Consider the following 15776-nt stretch of genomic DNA (forward strand, 5'->3'; position numbering starts at 1 on the left):
ACCAGCATAAATAAAAAGCCTTGGACTTTCTCACACCCTGGATACAAAGGCAATGTTAAAAACTCTTTTATATTCAGCAATAATTGCTGGATCCCTTCTGTTCAAACAGGAGATATCAAGGTTACCACAGATAGCTGGCAGCAAATAATGAATTTTTAGTACTGTTCACTATGCTTTTTCTATCAAGTACAGACAAGGGCAGGACCTTGTATCCTAAACTGCTGATGGCCCCAAAAACTGCAGACTAGAAAATGAGAAGACATGTGTTGCAAGGAAATCTCTAATTTGAACAAAAACAGCCCCAAGAGAAAGAGGGAAACAAATGTCAGATTGCATTACAAGCAGAAAAGCAGCAAAATATCCATGAGCAGTAGAACCACCTCCTAGCAGAACTGAAAAGAGACAAAACATTGAAGTTAAATGCTGAGTTTCCAATTGCAGGGTATTACAGCTGAGATTTTGACAGGAAAAGAAAAGAAAAAAAAAAAAAAAAATCAAGGTACTAGGCAGACTTTGTTCCTACACCAGCCTATGCTACACACATGCAGAAACAGAGAACTTTGCATCACTTCCTGCAGTGTCACCATACAACAGGGGAGAGAGGAACAAGTTATAATTACTGCTGGAATTAAGACTGATTTTTATACACAATACCCTGGAACTTCACCCACATGTTGCATTAACAGTGGGGTTTGTGTGTAATGCTTTTATTATTCAGAAGAGTAGAAAGGGAAAGAACAGTTTGGCTGTGGGCAAGCATTCTGATTGCTTGTGAGCATGCTCCAGGCAAAGCCAAAGATACCTCCCAGCAACTGCATTACTCACCACTCTTCAGATCAGAGACTTACATCCAAGGCTTTAGAGAATCCCTTTTTATCTTAGTCTCCATTAAGAGTCCTCCAATTTCCACACCTGTGACCTCTTTGAAGCTCTATAGCTGTTGCTGTAACTGGAGCAGGGAACCTCATTTATTTTTGATGTCTGCAGGATCTTGTTAGCTACCAACTGAAATGGCCGCCTTTGGCTGGGAATTCCCACTCTGCTTTTGTAATGTCCTTGATAGCAAGATTCACAAGAAAATCATGATTTAGTACTTTGTTAGCAGACATGAAGCATTTACCTACTGTGCAGTCACCGTGCAGCAGCAAGTCTGCTGTAGACCTGCACCTTTCATAACTCTTCTAAGGACAGAGGGCAGTGAAAGCACAGGATGTCCCTCGATCTGAAATCCAGCAGCAGCCTCATTAAAAGATGGAAGAAACTTTTTTTTTAAAGACTCTGTAATGTGAAAGAGGCTTCTTTTTTCTAAAAGGAAAACAGAAAAGTTTCATGCGGGAGCCAAGGGAGTCTCTTCTAATTTCTTGGATGGCCCTGAATTCATCAGGTGAGGATATCTTAAGGCAATGTGAATGCCTCCACATACGTAACCTGTCAGCATCACTGTTTATCTTCTCAAAGAAAGCTGGAAGAAAGATGCCAGAAGCTGGGGAGGAGACTTAACCCCAGTCCCATCATACGGCTCATTCTACGCTTTCTATCAGATGGGATCACACAATGAAAACACCATTTTAGGTTATCTCTGTATCTCAAGAGCTACCATCCAAAATCAATATTTTTTAATTTACATACATATAAGCTAGGAACAGGAAAGATATTCAAGCCTGGAAGGCATCCTGTCTCCTCCCAGGAGGAAGTCTCCTTACCTATTGCTCAAACTGACACGTGGGGTGGAAAAGGGTAATTTACAGTTATCAGTAACTAAAAGCCGGAGTTTAGAGATGAACACAAGTTCAGAAGCTTATTAAGAATGTTTTTAAAGCAGGATATTGATATTACGAGAGTTGGTATTACGACACTGAAGTGTAAAACTTCTGGTCTGGAACATAAGCTTTGCAATCCACCTTTTCCTCTGGCTCCAATTAAAGCAATTTTGTCCTACTTACAAAGTACTCCAAAAATCATTTTCCCAGCTTCCTCCTCCAACCACATCATCTTTCTTAACTGGTTTCATTTTCTGTCACATCAAGCACGAGTTATTTACCCTCCTTTTCACAGTCTATCCCTTCCATTTTCCATGGATTTACCCAATCTACTTCTGCCTTATATCAGTAAAGGATGCCAGCTCTACTACCTGCTTGTATCTTCTAAAGGATACAAGTAGATTTAGGCTCTGATGTCTTATATATGTATATATATATATACATATAAAATAAATCTGCTAGTCTTACACTTACAGAAAACTGACAATTATCAGGCTACCAGTATGCTGTGGCACCAGATTGACAGACTGACCCATATTATCCTGTCTCCTAGGCTCTCTCATTTGTCTGAGGTCAGGAATCATCTTGTGTTTACATCCAGATCCCAAGCATGACAGGGGAGACTGTTTTTCCCCATCTAAAGGCACCCAGAAAGCATGCACCATCATTCACTAGAACCATGTCTGCTAAAGCTCAGGGAGCACCCCATAACCCAGGCTCTGAATTCACCAGCTCACAGAGCATGAGCCTGCACAAACAGATCCCTTCTTCGCAGGCAGGAGAACTCAAGAAACAAATGGTGCTCTCCTCATCACTCCTATTCCTGGAAGGCAGGTTTCCCGGACTACCTGGACAGCAGCACTACCAGACCTGCTGTTCAGCTGATATTGGACTCTGCCTCACATGAACAGAAAGGAGAATGCTGCAGTCAGGCTCCAATCTCAACAGCAGCAGCACAGCAGGCTTGCTGCCAAAGCCCAGAGCTCAAGTCCAGGCTTAACACTTAATGTAGGCAGAGCCTTAGGCAGTCAGGTGCTGTAGTCACACAAACAATAATAATAAAAAGTAGTCCTAATGGAGCTCAACCAGCTCAACTTATTGAAGTGAAAGGCGGCTTTCGCCTACAGCCTTCTCTCCTAAACAGGAGATCTCTCAGCAACACAACAGAAAGCAGAAACAACTGGATTCAGTGGCTAGAAATCAGCATTCAGCATAGAAATAAAAAGCAAAGTGGTTTAAGAGGGAGAAGAGGTATAATGTGGAATAAAATACCCAAGGATATAATAAACACTTAATCTAATAGGATGTATGAATAATGCTTTGCTATCTTTCAGAAACATATTAAGTCATCCATAAGTTTTGGGGCTAACAGCCCTGATTACCATGTGCAAATTCCCCTAGAGACCAGAGGATCATAATGGTTCCTCGCAGTCTCAGACCAGACTATGCAGGAAAACCAAGACATATACAGCATGTGTCCTCATGTGTCCATTCTGCCACCCCACAGCTAGTATCAGCATGATCTTAAATTAAAACAAAATGGTCAAACCAAGCCATTACACAACTCTCAGTTTCAACACTGCTCCAACAAAAAACCCAAATGCTATTCTGCTCTGCAAAGCACAGGTTCTGTGAAACACAGTCCAATGGCACTGCTACTTCACACAACCTGCACTGAAGTGAGTGTCCATTTCTGTGGGACCTGATCAGCTTTGTTCAAATGTTGGGTTTTCTCCCTGTAAAACACAGTCATGCTATACTAAATAAAAGTACTGGTTTGAAGCATAGATTCCCATATTATCTTCCACACAATACTATTTACACCTCCAGCACCTCTCCATTTTTTTCCAGTGATATCTGGTCTGCAGCAACTGCTGTTGTAAGAAAAACATGATGAAAACTTCAAGACTTCCACTGTTTTAAACAGCACTATTTTCCTACATCCAGAATTTTCACCATCCTCCCAAGGGAGCTAACAGAACTTATACCACAGAAGAAGGCTCAAATTTGCTTTGAGGAAGATGAAAAACTAGATAACCTACATGGGTTTCCCAGATAATATAACATGACAAACATGCTAAATTAAATTCCAGGCATCCTAAGTCCACTGATCTTCACCATGGTTTTCGCCCCATTAAACAGTGCCAGAAAACCAGTGCTGAGCAAAGCAACAGCCTCTGGGATAGCCTGTTATCATGGCCCTATTATCAAAGTTACAGTACTGTACCAGGCTGCAAAAAAAACCCACAGAAACCCCCTCTCTAGCACTGTAACTCCCCAGGTTGATGTTTGGCACCTACTCACTCCCACACTCCCCAACAACTGGAACTACATACTTAGGTCAATGCACGCAATTGTGTCTGATGTGAACAATTCCATTTTCTCTTTCAAGGGATGATACTGAGGAATCATAGAATGGTTTGGGTTGGAAAGGGCCTTAAGATCATCCAGTTCCAAACCCCTGCCATGGGCAGGGACACCTCACACTAAACTGTGTAATCCGAAGCTCTGTCCAACCTGGCCTTGAACACTGGCAGGGATGGAGCATTCACAACTTCCCTGGGGAACCTGTTCCAGTGCCTCACTACCCTCACAGTAAAGAACTTCTTCCTTATATCTAACCCAAACTTCCCCTGTTTACATTTAAACCCATTACCCCTTGTCCTATCACTACAATCACTTGCAGGAGGGTAACTGACAGCTGTACAGCCCACAAATACCATGGAAAGCCCTGACCTTCTGTGAGGGAAGGCCTGTTAATATCCAAAGATGGGGAAAATACACAAGTAGAAACCATCCAGGCTTGAAACAAAGTAAAAAGGCTGCAGACAGCAAGGAAGGAATGTACAGACAAAAAAATGTACAAATACCCTGTGACTGCCTCCTTGCCCTACCTGAAGCCAGGGGAGGCCTTGAGTATCATGGGGAAAGGCCAAGGACATTGGAAATTAGAAGCAAAAAATTAGGAAAACATCAGACCAGATGGCAATTTAACATTCAAAACAAGGACATCATAAAGGAACACCAAACAAAGCCCTACACAACTTACTCTGCTCTGTGGAGTCCAGGGTGGCACAGACATTAGTGATGCCTTCATGCTGCCCTCCAAGTCTTCACCCAGGTATGGGTGACAGTTGCGTCTTTGAGGCTCACATGTGGCACAAGACTTTGCCCTCTCCACTAACAGCACCAAGGAAAAATGAGAGCTAGAGGACACTGACCTCCCCTCTCCCAATGTTAAAATCTTACTTTCTCTTTAGAAATGCACAGATTCAATTCACACAGACTTCATTTCTTCGAACATTCAACACAGAGTGACTTTTGAAAACCATTAACATGAGCTTCATATGCCTGTTAAAATGAGCCGATAGTAAAGGATGTTTGACTCTTCTTTGCCTTCACATGTCCATGAAAATGCTGTTAAAAACCAAAAAGGGCAAAATTATATTTGAGATGCCCTTTACTAAAGCTGTAGTTTCCCCTCAGCACACAGCACAGTAAGTTATTTACACAAGATTACCGTATATACTTTAAATATGGAAAATGAAGGATGATTTACAAAAATGAACACTAACTTCTATTTACTCCCAAAAAAGAAAACTAGTAGTAGCTCATAAAACCAGGAAAAGATTTATACCAGGATGCTCTAAAACAAATTATTTCAGCTATATACACACGCAAAGAGCTTACTATGTCTGCAACTAGAATAGGTCGAATTTGTGTAATTCATCAGAAACCACATAGGGTCTAAATGAAAAACAAATACTGTAATACAGGAGAAATGCCGACAATTAACTACATGGAAACAAGAGGTATTGGTTAATGTGACGAGCACAGGCCTCGAGTTGCCAGGAGCATGAAAAGGATAAGGACGTACAGAGGAAGATGCACCAGTTAAAACTGACAGCACCTCAGGTCTGTCAATGACTCCTTGTAAAACACCTATGTTTTTGCCTGCATGCATAAAGAAAGGCAACATCTTTAGCTGACAACATGCAGAATAGCAAATACCCTAATAACCATTCTTGATCCTAACCTTCAGAGCTAATTGCCTCATTCAAACTTCTGGTGTTTTAGCCCTGATCCATAGTAAACCCTGGCAGCAAAATAATTATTTTAATTACCTACATTCTTCTAAAGCTGAGTAACTTTAAAACAAAAAAAATCCCAACAACTGTTGAATTCTCTAACTCTTACCCCGCCAGGAAAAATAAAGATCAGAGCAAAGTCCTGAACACATTCATCAAGCACACACAGTCAGGCAGCGCTATGTCATCCCTCCAGCAACATCACCAGCCTGAGCACCTGCCAGTGTAGCTGCTTTCTAGTAGACAATCAGCTGTGCTTTGGGAACAGGACCTGACTACGCAATTCTGCCTAATGCCATAGTGGTGGAACTTCCAATCAGAGGTAGAGAAGGAAACAAGACGCTACATACCCTGTGAATTGCCATCTGACACATCTGCTTTTCCCGTGCAGCACTAACATTGTGAAAGGCAGAATCAGAAAACCTGGCAAGAGGGAAACTTTTATTTTCATTTTAGACACTCCAGTAAAGAGTATTTTCTGCCAGGTCCGCTGGAAAAATCTGCTGAAATCCTTTTTACTATTTCAAAATAGATGAACAGAATATTTAGTTAAGTCTTGCTTATACAGAGATCTTCTCACTTACAAATGCATTAATTGTTATTATTTTGTTATTTCCATGGACAGTACAAAAAAAACTGCATAACTGTATATTATGGGGTCTGAAGTTTTTCTTTCTGTGCTCTCCAAACTCTGCTCAGCTGTACCAAAAAGATTCAGATTCCACCTCCCAGCCATTACAGCTTACTTACATCATGTGTTTGGAAAGGAGATTTTTCAACAGAGGAAGCGAAGCGCTTAGCCATGCCGTCCAAGACTCCACGGATCAGTGACCCTCAGCAGCATACAGACCACCACCGTGACATCACACTTTCCACAACATGGCTCCCAAAGATGCACATACCAAGAGAATCTGGAGTTTCAATCTTTGTTTATTTGCTCAAAAGAAAGTTGGTTTTTCTTCTTCTTTTGGGTAGCTTTTTAAGGTTTGTTTTACTTTGCTTTTTAAGAGCTGTATTACTTTCAAATCTTCCTTTTTGACACTGAGAAAACCAGGTGGACCACCTGAGATGAAACATTTCACATGCAAGCACTCACTAGTGATAGCAACAGAAGACATGCTGATTAATTCACACCATATTAGTCAGGGCTTCCATTAACACAACTAAGGGCTCATCAAGGAAGGAAAAAGTGAAATTGTTCCATTGCTGCTACTCCACTGGAATGCCACATTTTAATCACTGGCTGGAGTATAGTTGAGTGACATAAGGGGGAGAAATGCTTAACAGAAGATGAAAATAATATAGTTTAGTGTTCGGTGAAGACAAATGCTTGATGCAGGCACACCCACACCACCCCCTGCTTCTGCCTGAAACACAGATTCATGATTTAACCAGATTTCCCAGCCTGGGAGGTGGCGCCAGACAGCAGCTGCTGGGGTCTGGTAGAATTTGGCAGAGGGAACAAAATGGTCAAACATGAGAGATGCCTAAATTTCAGTGGAACTCACTTGCAAAGCACACTGACACCCCTGACTTTTTTTCTTGTTGTTTTTAGATCAACAACAATTTACAAGCCACAAAAAGGTCTGCAGCAGTCTGATGAATGGTACAAGCAGAAAGTCACAGGAACGCAATTCTCAAAGAGTTTTCCTGACTTGCAGTTTAGCCTCCTGCCATTCCAGATATTGCCTTACTTAGTTTATTTAAAAACAACCACCCCCCCCCCCCCCCAAAAAAAAAAGAAAGAAAAAAGGCACAGCAAAAACCAGCCTCTCTCTAGTATAAATTTAGAGAATTTCTGTTTCCATTACTCCAAGACTGTTTCGCAATCCTATTCTGCTCCGATTAAAACCTTTCTGCAATTTTCAGCCTATGTTTTCTCACAGCAAATTTAAACCCAGTGGCATTCCACTCTGAACATCTCGCTGTTGCGGTTTACACCCAGTCAGGCAACTCGTTCACTCACTCCCCCCACTCCCGAAGGGACGGAGAGGAGAATCGAAAAGAATGCAACTCCCACGGATTGAGATAAGAACAGTTTAGTAACTAAGGTATAACACAAATCACTACTGCTACCACCAATAATAATGATAAAGGAAATAACAAGGGAAGAGAATACAACACCTCAGCACCAGCCGACCGATAACTCGCCCCACCCTCCCAGACCAAGCACTGACCGGTATCTCCTCCAACCCAGCGGTGCACTAGCCCTTCCAGGTAACTCAGTTACATCCTGGGCATGACGTGCTATGGTATGGAATACTTCTTTGGTCAGTTTGGGTCAGGTGTCCTGTCTCTGCTTCCTCCTGGCTTTCCCTCCTCCCTGGCAGAGCATGAGGCTCAGAAAGTCCTTGGCCAGACCAAAACATCAGTGTTATCAGCTTTGTTCCAAGGCTGAAAGTCAAAACACAGCACTGCACCAGCTACCAAGAAGGAGAAAAATGACTGCTAGGGTGGTGAGGCACTGGAATAAGTTGCCCAGGGAGGCTGTGAATGCTCCATCCCTGGCAGTGTTCAAGACCAGGTTGGACAAGGCCTTGGGTGATATGGTTTAGTGTGAGGTGTCCCTGCCCATGGCAGGGGGGTTGGAACTGGATGATCTTAAGGTCCTTTCCAACCCTAACTATTCTATGATTCTACTGCTGAACCCAGGACACTCGTCTTCTTTTCTAGTGCTTGTTCCACATTTGATGCATTTGAGTTCCACACCTGTGCAGTACTCCATGCAAAAAAAAATCTTCCCATTGCCTTAAGGAACAGTATTCATTTCTCATCTCTACCATAATAAATATTTTCCCTGATACATTTTAGCCTTGTACATTTACCCTTCCTTCCTCCATCAGACTGGCTACTCACCATTACCCTATTCAACTAGTACATCCTGAGACATTGCAATTTACTATTGGATTCCTAGTCCTATTACAATTTCTTGTTGCCAATCCTCTAAATCACAAGTTCTGTGTTACCAACCAAAGTCTTGACACTATTACTGTGCTATAACATGGCAGGTTATGGCAAATATATTTTGTATACTAGTCCTGTGAATCATCCAAAGGAAGTCTACTAAACTGCAAAAGAAGGCCTTTAAGAATGGTAGAAGTCGTCAAATAAATGAAGACATAAATCTGGACTGAAGAAGTGACAGAGCAACATACTGGAAGGAATAATCCCACTGAAAAGCACCAATAGATGTTACATTATGACTTGAAAAAAGCGTGTCCACTAACACCAACTACAGAGGGAAAGCCTCCCTAAAGAAGCCAGGGAATTTAATTACATAAAATTTCAAGAGACATCAAAATAAGTTAACCTTTTAAAAGGCAGTCACAATTATGGGGGGTGGAAATCACCACTGAATGAGGAGCTGCCTACAAAACAAAACTGCACCATCTCCTACCACAACATGCAGCACTCATATCTTTTCTCCTGCTTGAAAGTGTATCAGGTATCACCACCAAAACTGCCAAGACTTTCAACTAGTTTTCTTATCATTCAGATTGAACTCAGCTGAACGCTCCAGCCAGTGCCAGAAACAGGGACTGTGATAGTTATTGAGGAGAAAGCAATTATACATGACCCCCTTACAGAGACCCCCTTTCCCACTGCTCCGGGCTGTCAGCAAGCTTTGGATTCTAATTGAAATAAATAAAAACATGAACATGGAAGTTATCAAATTACACCTTAGCACCTGCTCTGTCTCTGTCACACCTGTAATACCATCCTTACTTTACAGCAGCATGATGAACATACGGTTTTGCTAACAATGCCAAACACTGACCTCATTTAAAAACCCCTTAATCTTGAAGACCAGGTGTGAGGAAAATTAAAGACAAATCCAGAGCAAGTTTAGCATTTTCTTATCTATGGAAGAGGTATTCAGTTGTTCATGACTGGGGCTAGATTAAGCCATCCTTACACACAAATGGTTTGCTCATTTTTCCCTAATGAAAGTTTATCCTTTAGAGAAGCTGACTCTTAATAAAGTAAATTATTTCTTCTCCTTTACAACTTCTACAGGTTCCTTAGCAAAGCACACAAAGGCTATATACCTCCCATGCTTGTAATGGATGAAGCAGTGGCCAGTAAGTAATTGATGAAGTAAAGAGATCTTAAGAGATAGATTCTGCCCTAAAGAGCTCAGAGTCTGCTTTCATTAATGTGCATTGGATGAGGTATTTACCTGTTACAGACTTAGAGAGCATCGACTTTGTCATTTAATCTACAAAAATAATTTTCTGAGGTTTCAAAGTAATCCTCAGCAGTGATTCTTGAAACCAGACATGAACACGTAGCAATATTTTAACAGTCTGACATAAAGACAATGGATTGAATAAACTGCACAAGAATACTGCTTTACAGATTTGGAACTTAAGGATAGAACTGCTTGATTCATGGCTTGCTATAGTCCTTCAAAGTTGCTCAGTTTATCACAGCTCTTTGGTGTCTTCAAGAGATTTAGTAAAAGGTTTTTTCCCCCCTCCTTTGCCCAGCTTTTCAAAGGCTAACAGGCACACAGCTGAAGAAACCCCTGGTAGTGCCTCTTTTTGTATCCTGTAGGTCTTGCTGGACCTGTATTATTTCCATGCTGCAGGTAAGGCAGGAACTCACAAAGTACTGAAGCTTTCACTAAGTAAATCACTTCAGAATTACTCTAGTATAATTGCATATGTGAATAATTGAAAGAAAATTGAAGTCAGAAGGCATTTAAAATAAATAAAATAAAGTTCCTGTAATTAATTTACTCAGCTACAGAAGCAGACTGTCATCTTCCAAAATACATTAAATTCTTTTATACGCCATGCTTTTGCCATCTGGAATAGGGGAGCTCTCTTCACTCTTCATGACCAGGGAAGGTTATCAATTCATACTTCCAGGAATGGAAGCCTGGCCTGTTCCTGTGTTTGGGCTAGATCCTGAGAGGACAGAGATCTTTCTCAACAGCACAGATCACAGGTATCAGCCCTATGTTGCTAAAGCTACAGTTTCAACAAGAGCATTATCATACCGCCAACTATGAGTCTACAGTTTGTGTTCTACCATTTCCAATCCTATATATAAATGAGAAAAGCTCTGCAGCTTCACTTTGGTTTTCATATTTTGAAAAGCCATTCATTAGCAGTCTTGCAAAAGATGACCAGAAAACTAGGAACACAGACCCAAAAGAATAAAACTGTGATATTATCGTATAAGAAAAAAGAATGGCCATTAGCCACAGGTATTGCCATAAAAGCACACAAGACTATAGCAAGATCCTGAAAACAGCAGCATTCTGGAGCACACCCTGTATGAAAACAGGCTGAGAAATTTGGGGCTGTTCAGCCTGGAGAAGAGAAGGCTACATGGAGACCTCATAGCAGCCTTCCAGTATCTGAAGGGGGACTATAGGGATGCTGGGGAGGGACTCTTCATTAGGGACTGTACTGATAGGACAAGGGGTAACGGGTTAAAACTTAAACAGGGGAAATTTAGGTTGGATATAAGGAAGAAATTCTTTCCTGTTAGGGTGGTGAGACACTGGAATGGGTTGCCCAGGGAAGCTGTGAATGCTTCATCCCTGGTGGGTTGGTCAGCTTGGACAGAGCCTTGGGTGGCACGGTTTAGTGGGAGGTGTCCTGGTTTAGTGGGAGGTGTCCCTGCTCATGGCAGGGTAGTTGGAACTGGATGATCTTAAGGTCCTTTCCAACCCTAACTGTTCTATGATTCTAGGGAAATGTTGGGATTGTCCACAGGAGAGCAATTAAAGGACATGATCAACAGTTGTCACAAAGTCCTTAAATTGTTTTCATACCCCTGTATAAAACAAATCACGTAAGCATATTAGTAACTCCTATACTTGCTTTTTGACATTATTTTAAGAGCTGGACTTAGTGCAAAACACTGATAACTGTTATACTACCCAATAAGGCAAAAAAAAAAAATAAAAAAGAAGAAAAAAGACAGGCAAAATAAATCTCTGCTGGTTTCCATTTCATATGCTGCAAAATGATTTTCACTTACATACATTTAGACCCATGCATTCCCATATTTAAGACCTTTTTAAAGTCATAATCACTGAAAACCCCACAACACTCACGATTCAGAAACTGGACTGCAACTCTACTGAAGTTTCTATTTCATCAGTTTCCATTTAAAAGATCTTCAACTTGTGTTAAATCTCTTGTCCTGATGGCTTTTTCAAGGTGACGAAACAGAGTATGCAACATGCACACAACACAGTATAGAACTATGACCTCATGAACAAAACCAAGAGAGATCTGAGACAAATGTCATTTCTAGTAGTTACAAATCTCTAATGATCCAAGGTAAATTACTGCACCTCGAAATGCCTCAGTCCTCAGCTGTAGAGTTGTGAAGACTGGTTAATGATGCTAGCTACTGAGACCACGGCATTGAATGTTTAAATACAAACAAATAAAACAACCTGCTACACAAGTCAATTCAATTCAGCAGTTCAATAAAGAACTACTGGTGATAAATAGGCCAAGCTGACACCCAGGCCTAGGAATACAGAAAGCAGAACTCACAGGACCAAGTTCACTGTTGTTTATTACTTCTCAAGCAGGTGCCTTTTGGAAGCAAGTGTAGCATAACATCTTTATTTGTGAAGGATCCAAGAAAAAGATACATTCAGACTTGTAATGAACATAAAAACCTTAATGAAGCTGCTACCTTGTCAGTCAGGTGTAGGCTGAGACAGCCAAAAATAACAGGAAGAGTTCCAGCACAGCAAAGAGCCCACATCTACTATACCAACTCTTGGAGTAAAGGCATCAAAAAAATCCTCTGTGTGTAGAGTGGGTGAACAGCAAACAAACTTGAACAGGCTTCCTTTGCCCTCACAAAGAAAGAGTAAGACTGGTAGTCAGCTGCTTGTTGCTGTGAATCAAAATAGTCACTCTTACCTGCCCCCAAAAATGCTAGCACCAAAAAGTGGTAAAACAGCAATGCAAGTTATCTTCAAACTATCTTTCCTTGGCCCTTACAGTCTTCACACATATGTACTCTCCTGCTACTGCTGAATGCCATTTTGTAAATCTAATCTCATCATCTAATTTTTAAAGTATTGAGCTTCATTAACCAAGGTGCAACACAAAGGCCTGCAACTGCAGAGACAACACACAGCAATGCTGCTGCACCGGTGGAACTCCCTCAGTTTAGTGCTAGGCAAGGAAGCAAGTCATGAAATTTTATGTTTTCTTTAGAGTGGTCCAACATTTATGCACATCTCAATCTGTGATCAGCAATTCAGCTGCCCTGAGACGTATTTCTTACTGTGCATTTATAATCTTGGCTTTGCTCCCTGTCACTTGCATTGCACACAGGCAAGCTGTCTGTACTGTGCCACGTTACCTCATTTTTATTGAGCATACTTGCTCTTCTGTTTGTGGGCAATTAGCTCAATTTGCGACAACTAAATTTCAACAACCAGTTTAAACTTCTCATCAGACTTCTGGCATGGGCTGCAAAAAGCCTGCCAGCAAACTATGGCCACAAGCAGCAGTTGTTTTCACCAGGGAAACTCATTCTTCAGCAACATCCCTCTCTCGCTCCACCACAGGCAGAGCCAACGAACAGCAGCTTTTCAGCTACCTCTACTGTGTAGCTCTCACCTACCTCACACATGAGAGGGTATACCCTATAAGAGGTGCACCAGTGGTATGCATTTACTAGAGGAATGGCTCCAAAATACACAGTGCAGCAATCTCCTCAAGAACTCTGCACAGGCTTCTTTCAAATAAGAGAGCACTTTGTTCTCCCCAGCCAAACAAGCAAGACATGGAATAAAAAGGGCAGAAGCAGTTGCTACCATTCATACACAGCAGTTGACTGAAGAAGCTGTGTGGGTTTCAGGACTACCTCACATCTTTCCTAAGCCTTTTTGCTGAAAAATAAACAGAATATTCAACACTGCTGCCTCTGAAGACACAGTCTATTTTCCTACCCCACACGCTTTATTGCTGTCTCCCAGGCCTCCCCCTTCAGCTGACTTGCCTGGATTAACAAAAAGAGGGATACCCAGACAGCAGGACTGCTTGCTCTGATCAGCCAATACAAGTGTAAGGTCGGGGTCACAATCTGCAGCACACAGATATTTCCTTAATGCATAAAGGCAATTAAAAAATACTGCCAGACTGAGTTACGACAGAGCACTATTCTCCACAACAGAAACATTCTAAAAGTTAAACTAATTCTGTTGATTTTGCTTTTCCTTTTCATGTTTCCTCTTCATCCTCTAAATTATTCTAGTCTGTGCATTAATCCCTTGCAGAATCTTTCTCGTTGTTTCACCCAGACACCTGTATTTGCCTGTAAAATTTCATCTTGCCTAAACTGGAGTCTTTCTCTTGGGAGTACCCAGCCTGTTACACTACATATTACCTTCAAAAAGAGCCTGAAGACAAAAATACACAGTTCATTGATGTTATGTTGCAACCTTTATATACACATGGCCAATTTGGCTGAGATGGCCTGAACAGAGAGGGAACAAATCAGAAAGATTAAGTGTATGACAAGGACAAAACCGAAATTCCATCCCAGATCATGGCAAGAGCTCGGAGCAGCATGTCTGCCTTACATGGGAATGTTTTGATTGTGTAGCCAGAAACCTAAATTCTGTGAAGTGGCATTTTTATTAGAACAGCAGCCCTTTATCACATTTGTGCAATGTTTATCAAAGAGCTTATGGACAAGCCAGTGTAAGAAAAGCAGGAAACTGAAGCACAGAGCAAGCCACTTGCTAACAGCTCAGGCAACCCTGTGGCAGGGCTGAGAACTGCACAAATTTCCTTACATGTGAAGGTCTTGCTTAAGCTAAACTGACAATGAACATTTGTGCAGAACTACTTCTCCAAGCACTCTGTGGACAACAGCTATCACACATCATATCAAAAACTGTACAAATAAATACAACTTTTTAACTGACCAGCCAGAAGGCTAACACTAAGCAGCAGCCAGTGCCCAGCCTGGATCTGCTCCAGCCATCCTAGCTGTCAATTCTAGTCAGAGTCTGTTTGAATTCCCCCATAAAGTGACCTTTACAAAATTCAGCTCTTCTGAAGACCAGGAAATTCAGTTACCATCAATATCATTCCATGGGAAAGCTAAAGCACAATGAAAAAAAAATTAAATAAAATTAGACACAAATGTCTTCCAGTAATACCTTAATTTTCTGGTGAATATGTCTAAGTGAATCTGCTGTACCCATGTCCATGTTGTCACTGATGCACACGAAATCCAGCTTCATTTTTGTGTCCAAGTTTAGCATCTTCTGGATTTCCTTCCTCGTAATCACAATAACCTCTAGGATAGAGGAAAGTGGAATGAGATCAAGCAGGAAAAAAAAATATCGATCACAAATAAAATACACTTTTTATTCACAAAGGCTGATGGACTGTCAGAAGGCTTGAGTAGCATAATGGGGTTCTACATGAACCAAGCTCTTGGCAATAGTTACTTTTAAAGAAAAGAATTAAAGTCCTAATGCATATGAAAACAATCCCTCCTGCTTTGTGGGGGTGGAGCCTGTTACTGAAAGGGACACATGCATGTGAGTGGCATGAGTTAGCAAGACAGAATAGAAACATCTTCTGTCATTAATGAGCAGCTTCAAACCATATGTCCTCAAACAGCCCAAGGAGACCTTGCATTAATGTCTCCAATGATTTAGAGCTTTGTCTTTTGCCCACCCTGATCCTGTATAATCCTCTGCAGACCCCACCACCAACCACAGTAATGCAATACAATGGTTAAACTATTTCTTTGCACCATCTTGGCAAGAAATAGAGTAATATGTGAGCAACTCATTCCATCTACAAAAGAAAAAAGGTGAATGCATATTTCAATGATGCTAACAGTGGCATGAAAGTGTATCTTCCAAAGTGAAGGATGTGAGAACAGAAGCTTTGCAAAGTAAAGACAGAAAACAAAA

At 41.3% G+C, this 15776-nt stretch overlaps 1 protein-coding gene across 1 annotated transcript in view; it reads right to left on the reverse strand.

The window, feature by feature from the left end:
* Window positions 1-15776, reverse strand: part of EIF2B3 (eukaryotic translation initiation factor 2B subunit gamma) — a 103012-nt gene that overhangs the window by 84810 nt on the left and 2426 nt on the right. The window contains exon 3 of the mRNA XM_062622947.1: window positions 15009-15148. Coding sequence (XP_062478931.1) covers window positions 15009-15148 — 140 coding nt within the window. The remainder of the gene's footprint in view (window positions 1-15008; window positions 15149-15776) is intronic.

The sequence above is a fragment of the Pezoporus occidentalis genome, unplaced genomic scaffold (genome assembly GCF_034315485.1).
Source record: "Pezoporus occidentalis ecotype Australia unplaced genomic scaffold, CSIRO_AGI_Poc_V1 ctg25, whole genome shotgun sequence".
Classification (NCBI taxonomy): domain Eukaryota; kingdom Metazoa; phylum Chordata; class Aves; order Psittaciformes; family Psittacidae; genus Pezoporus; species Pezoporus occidentalis.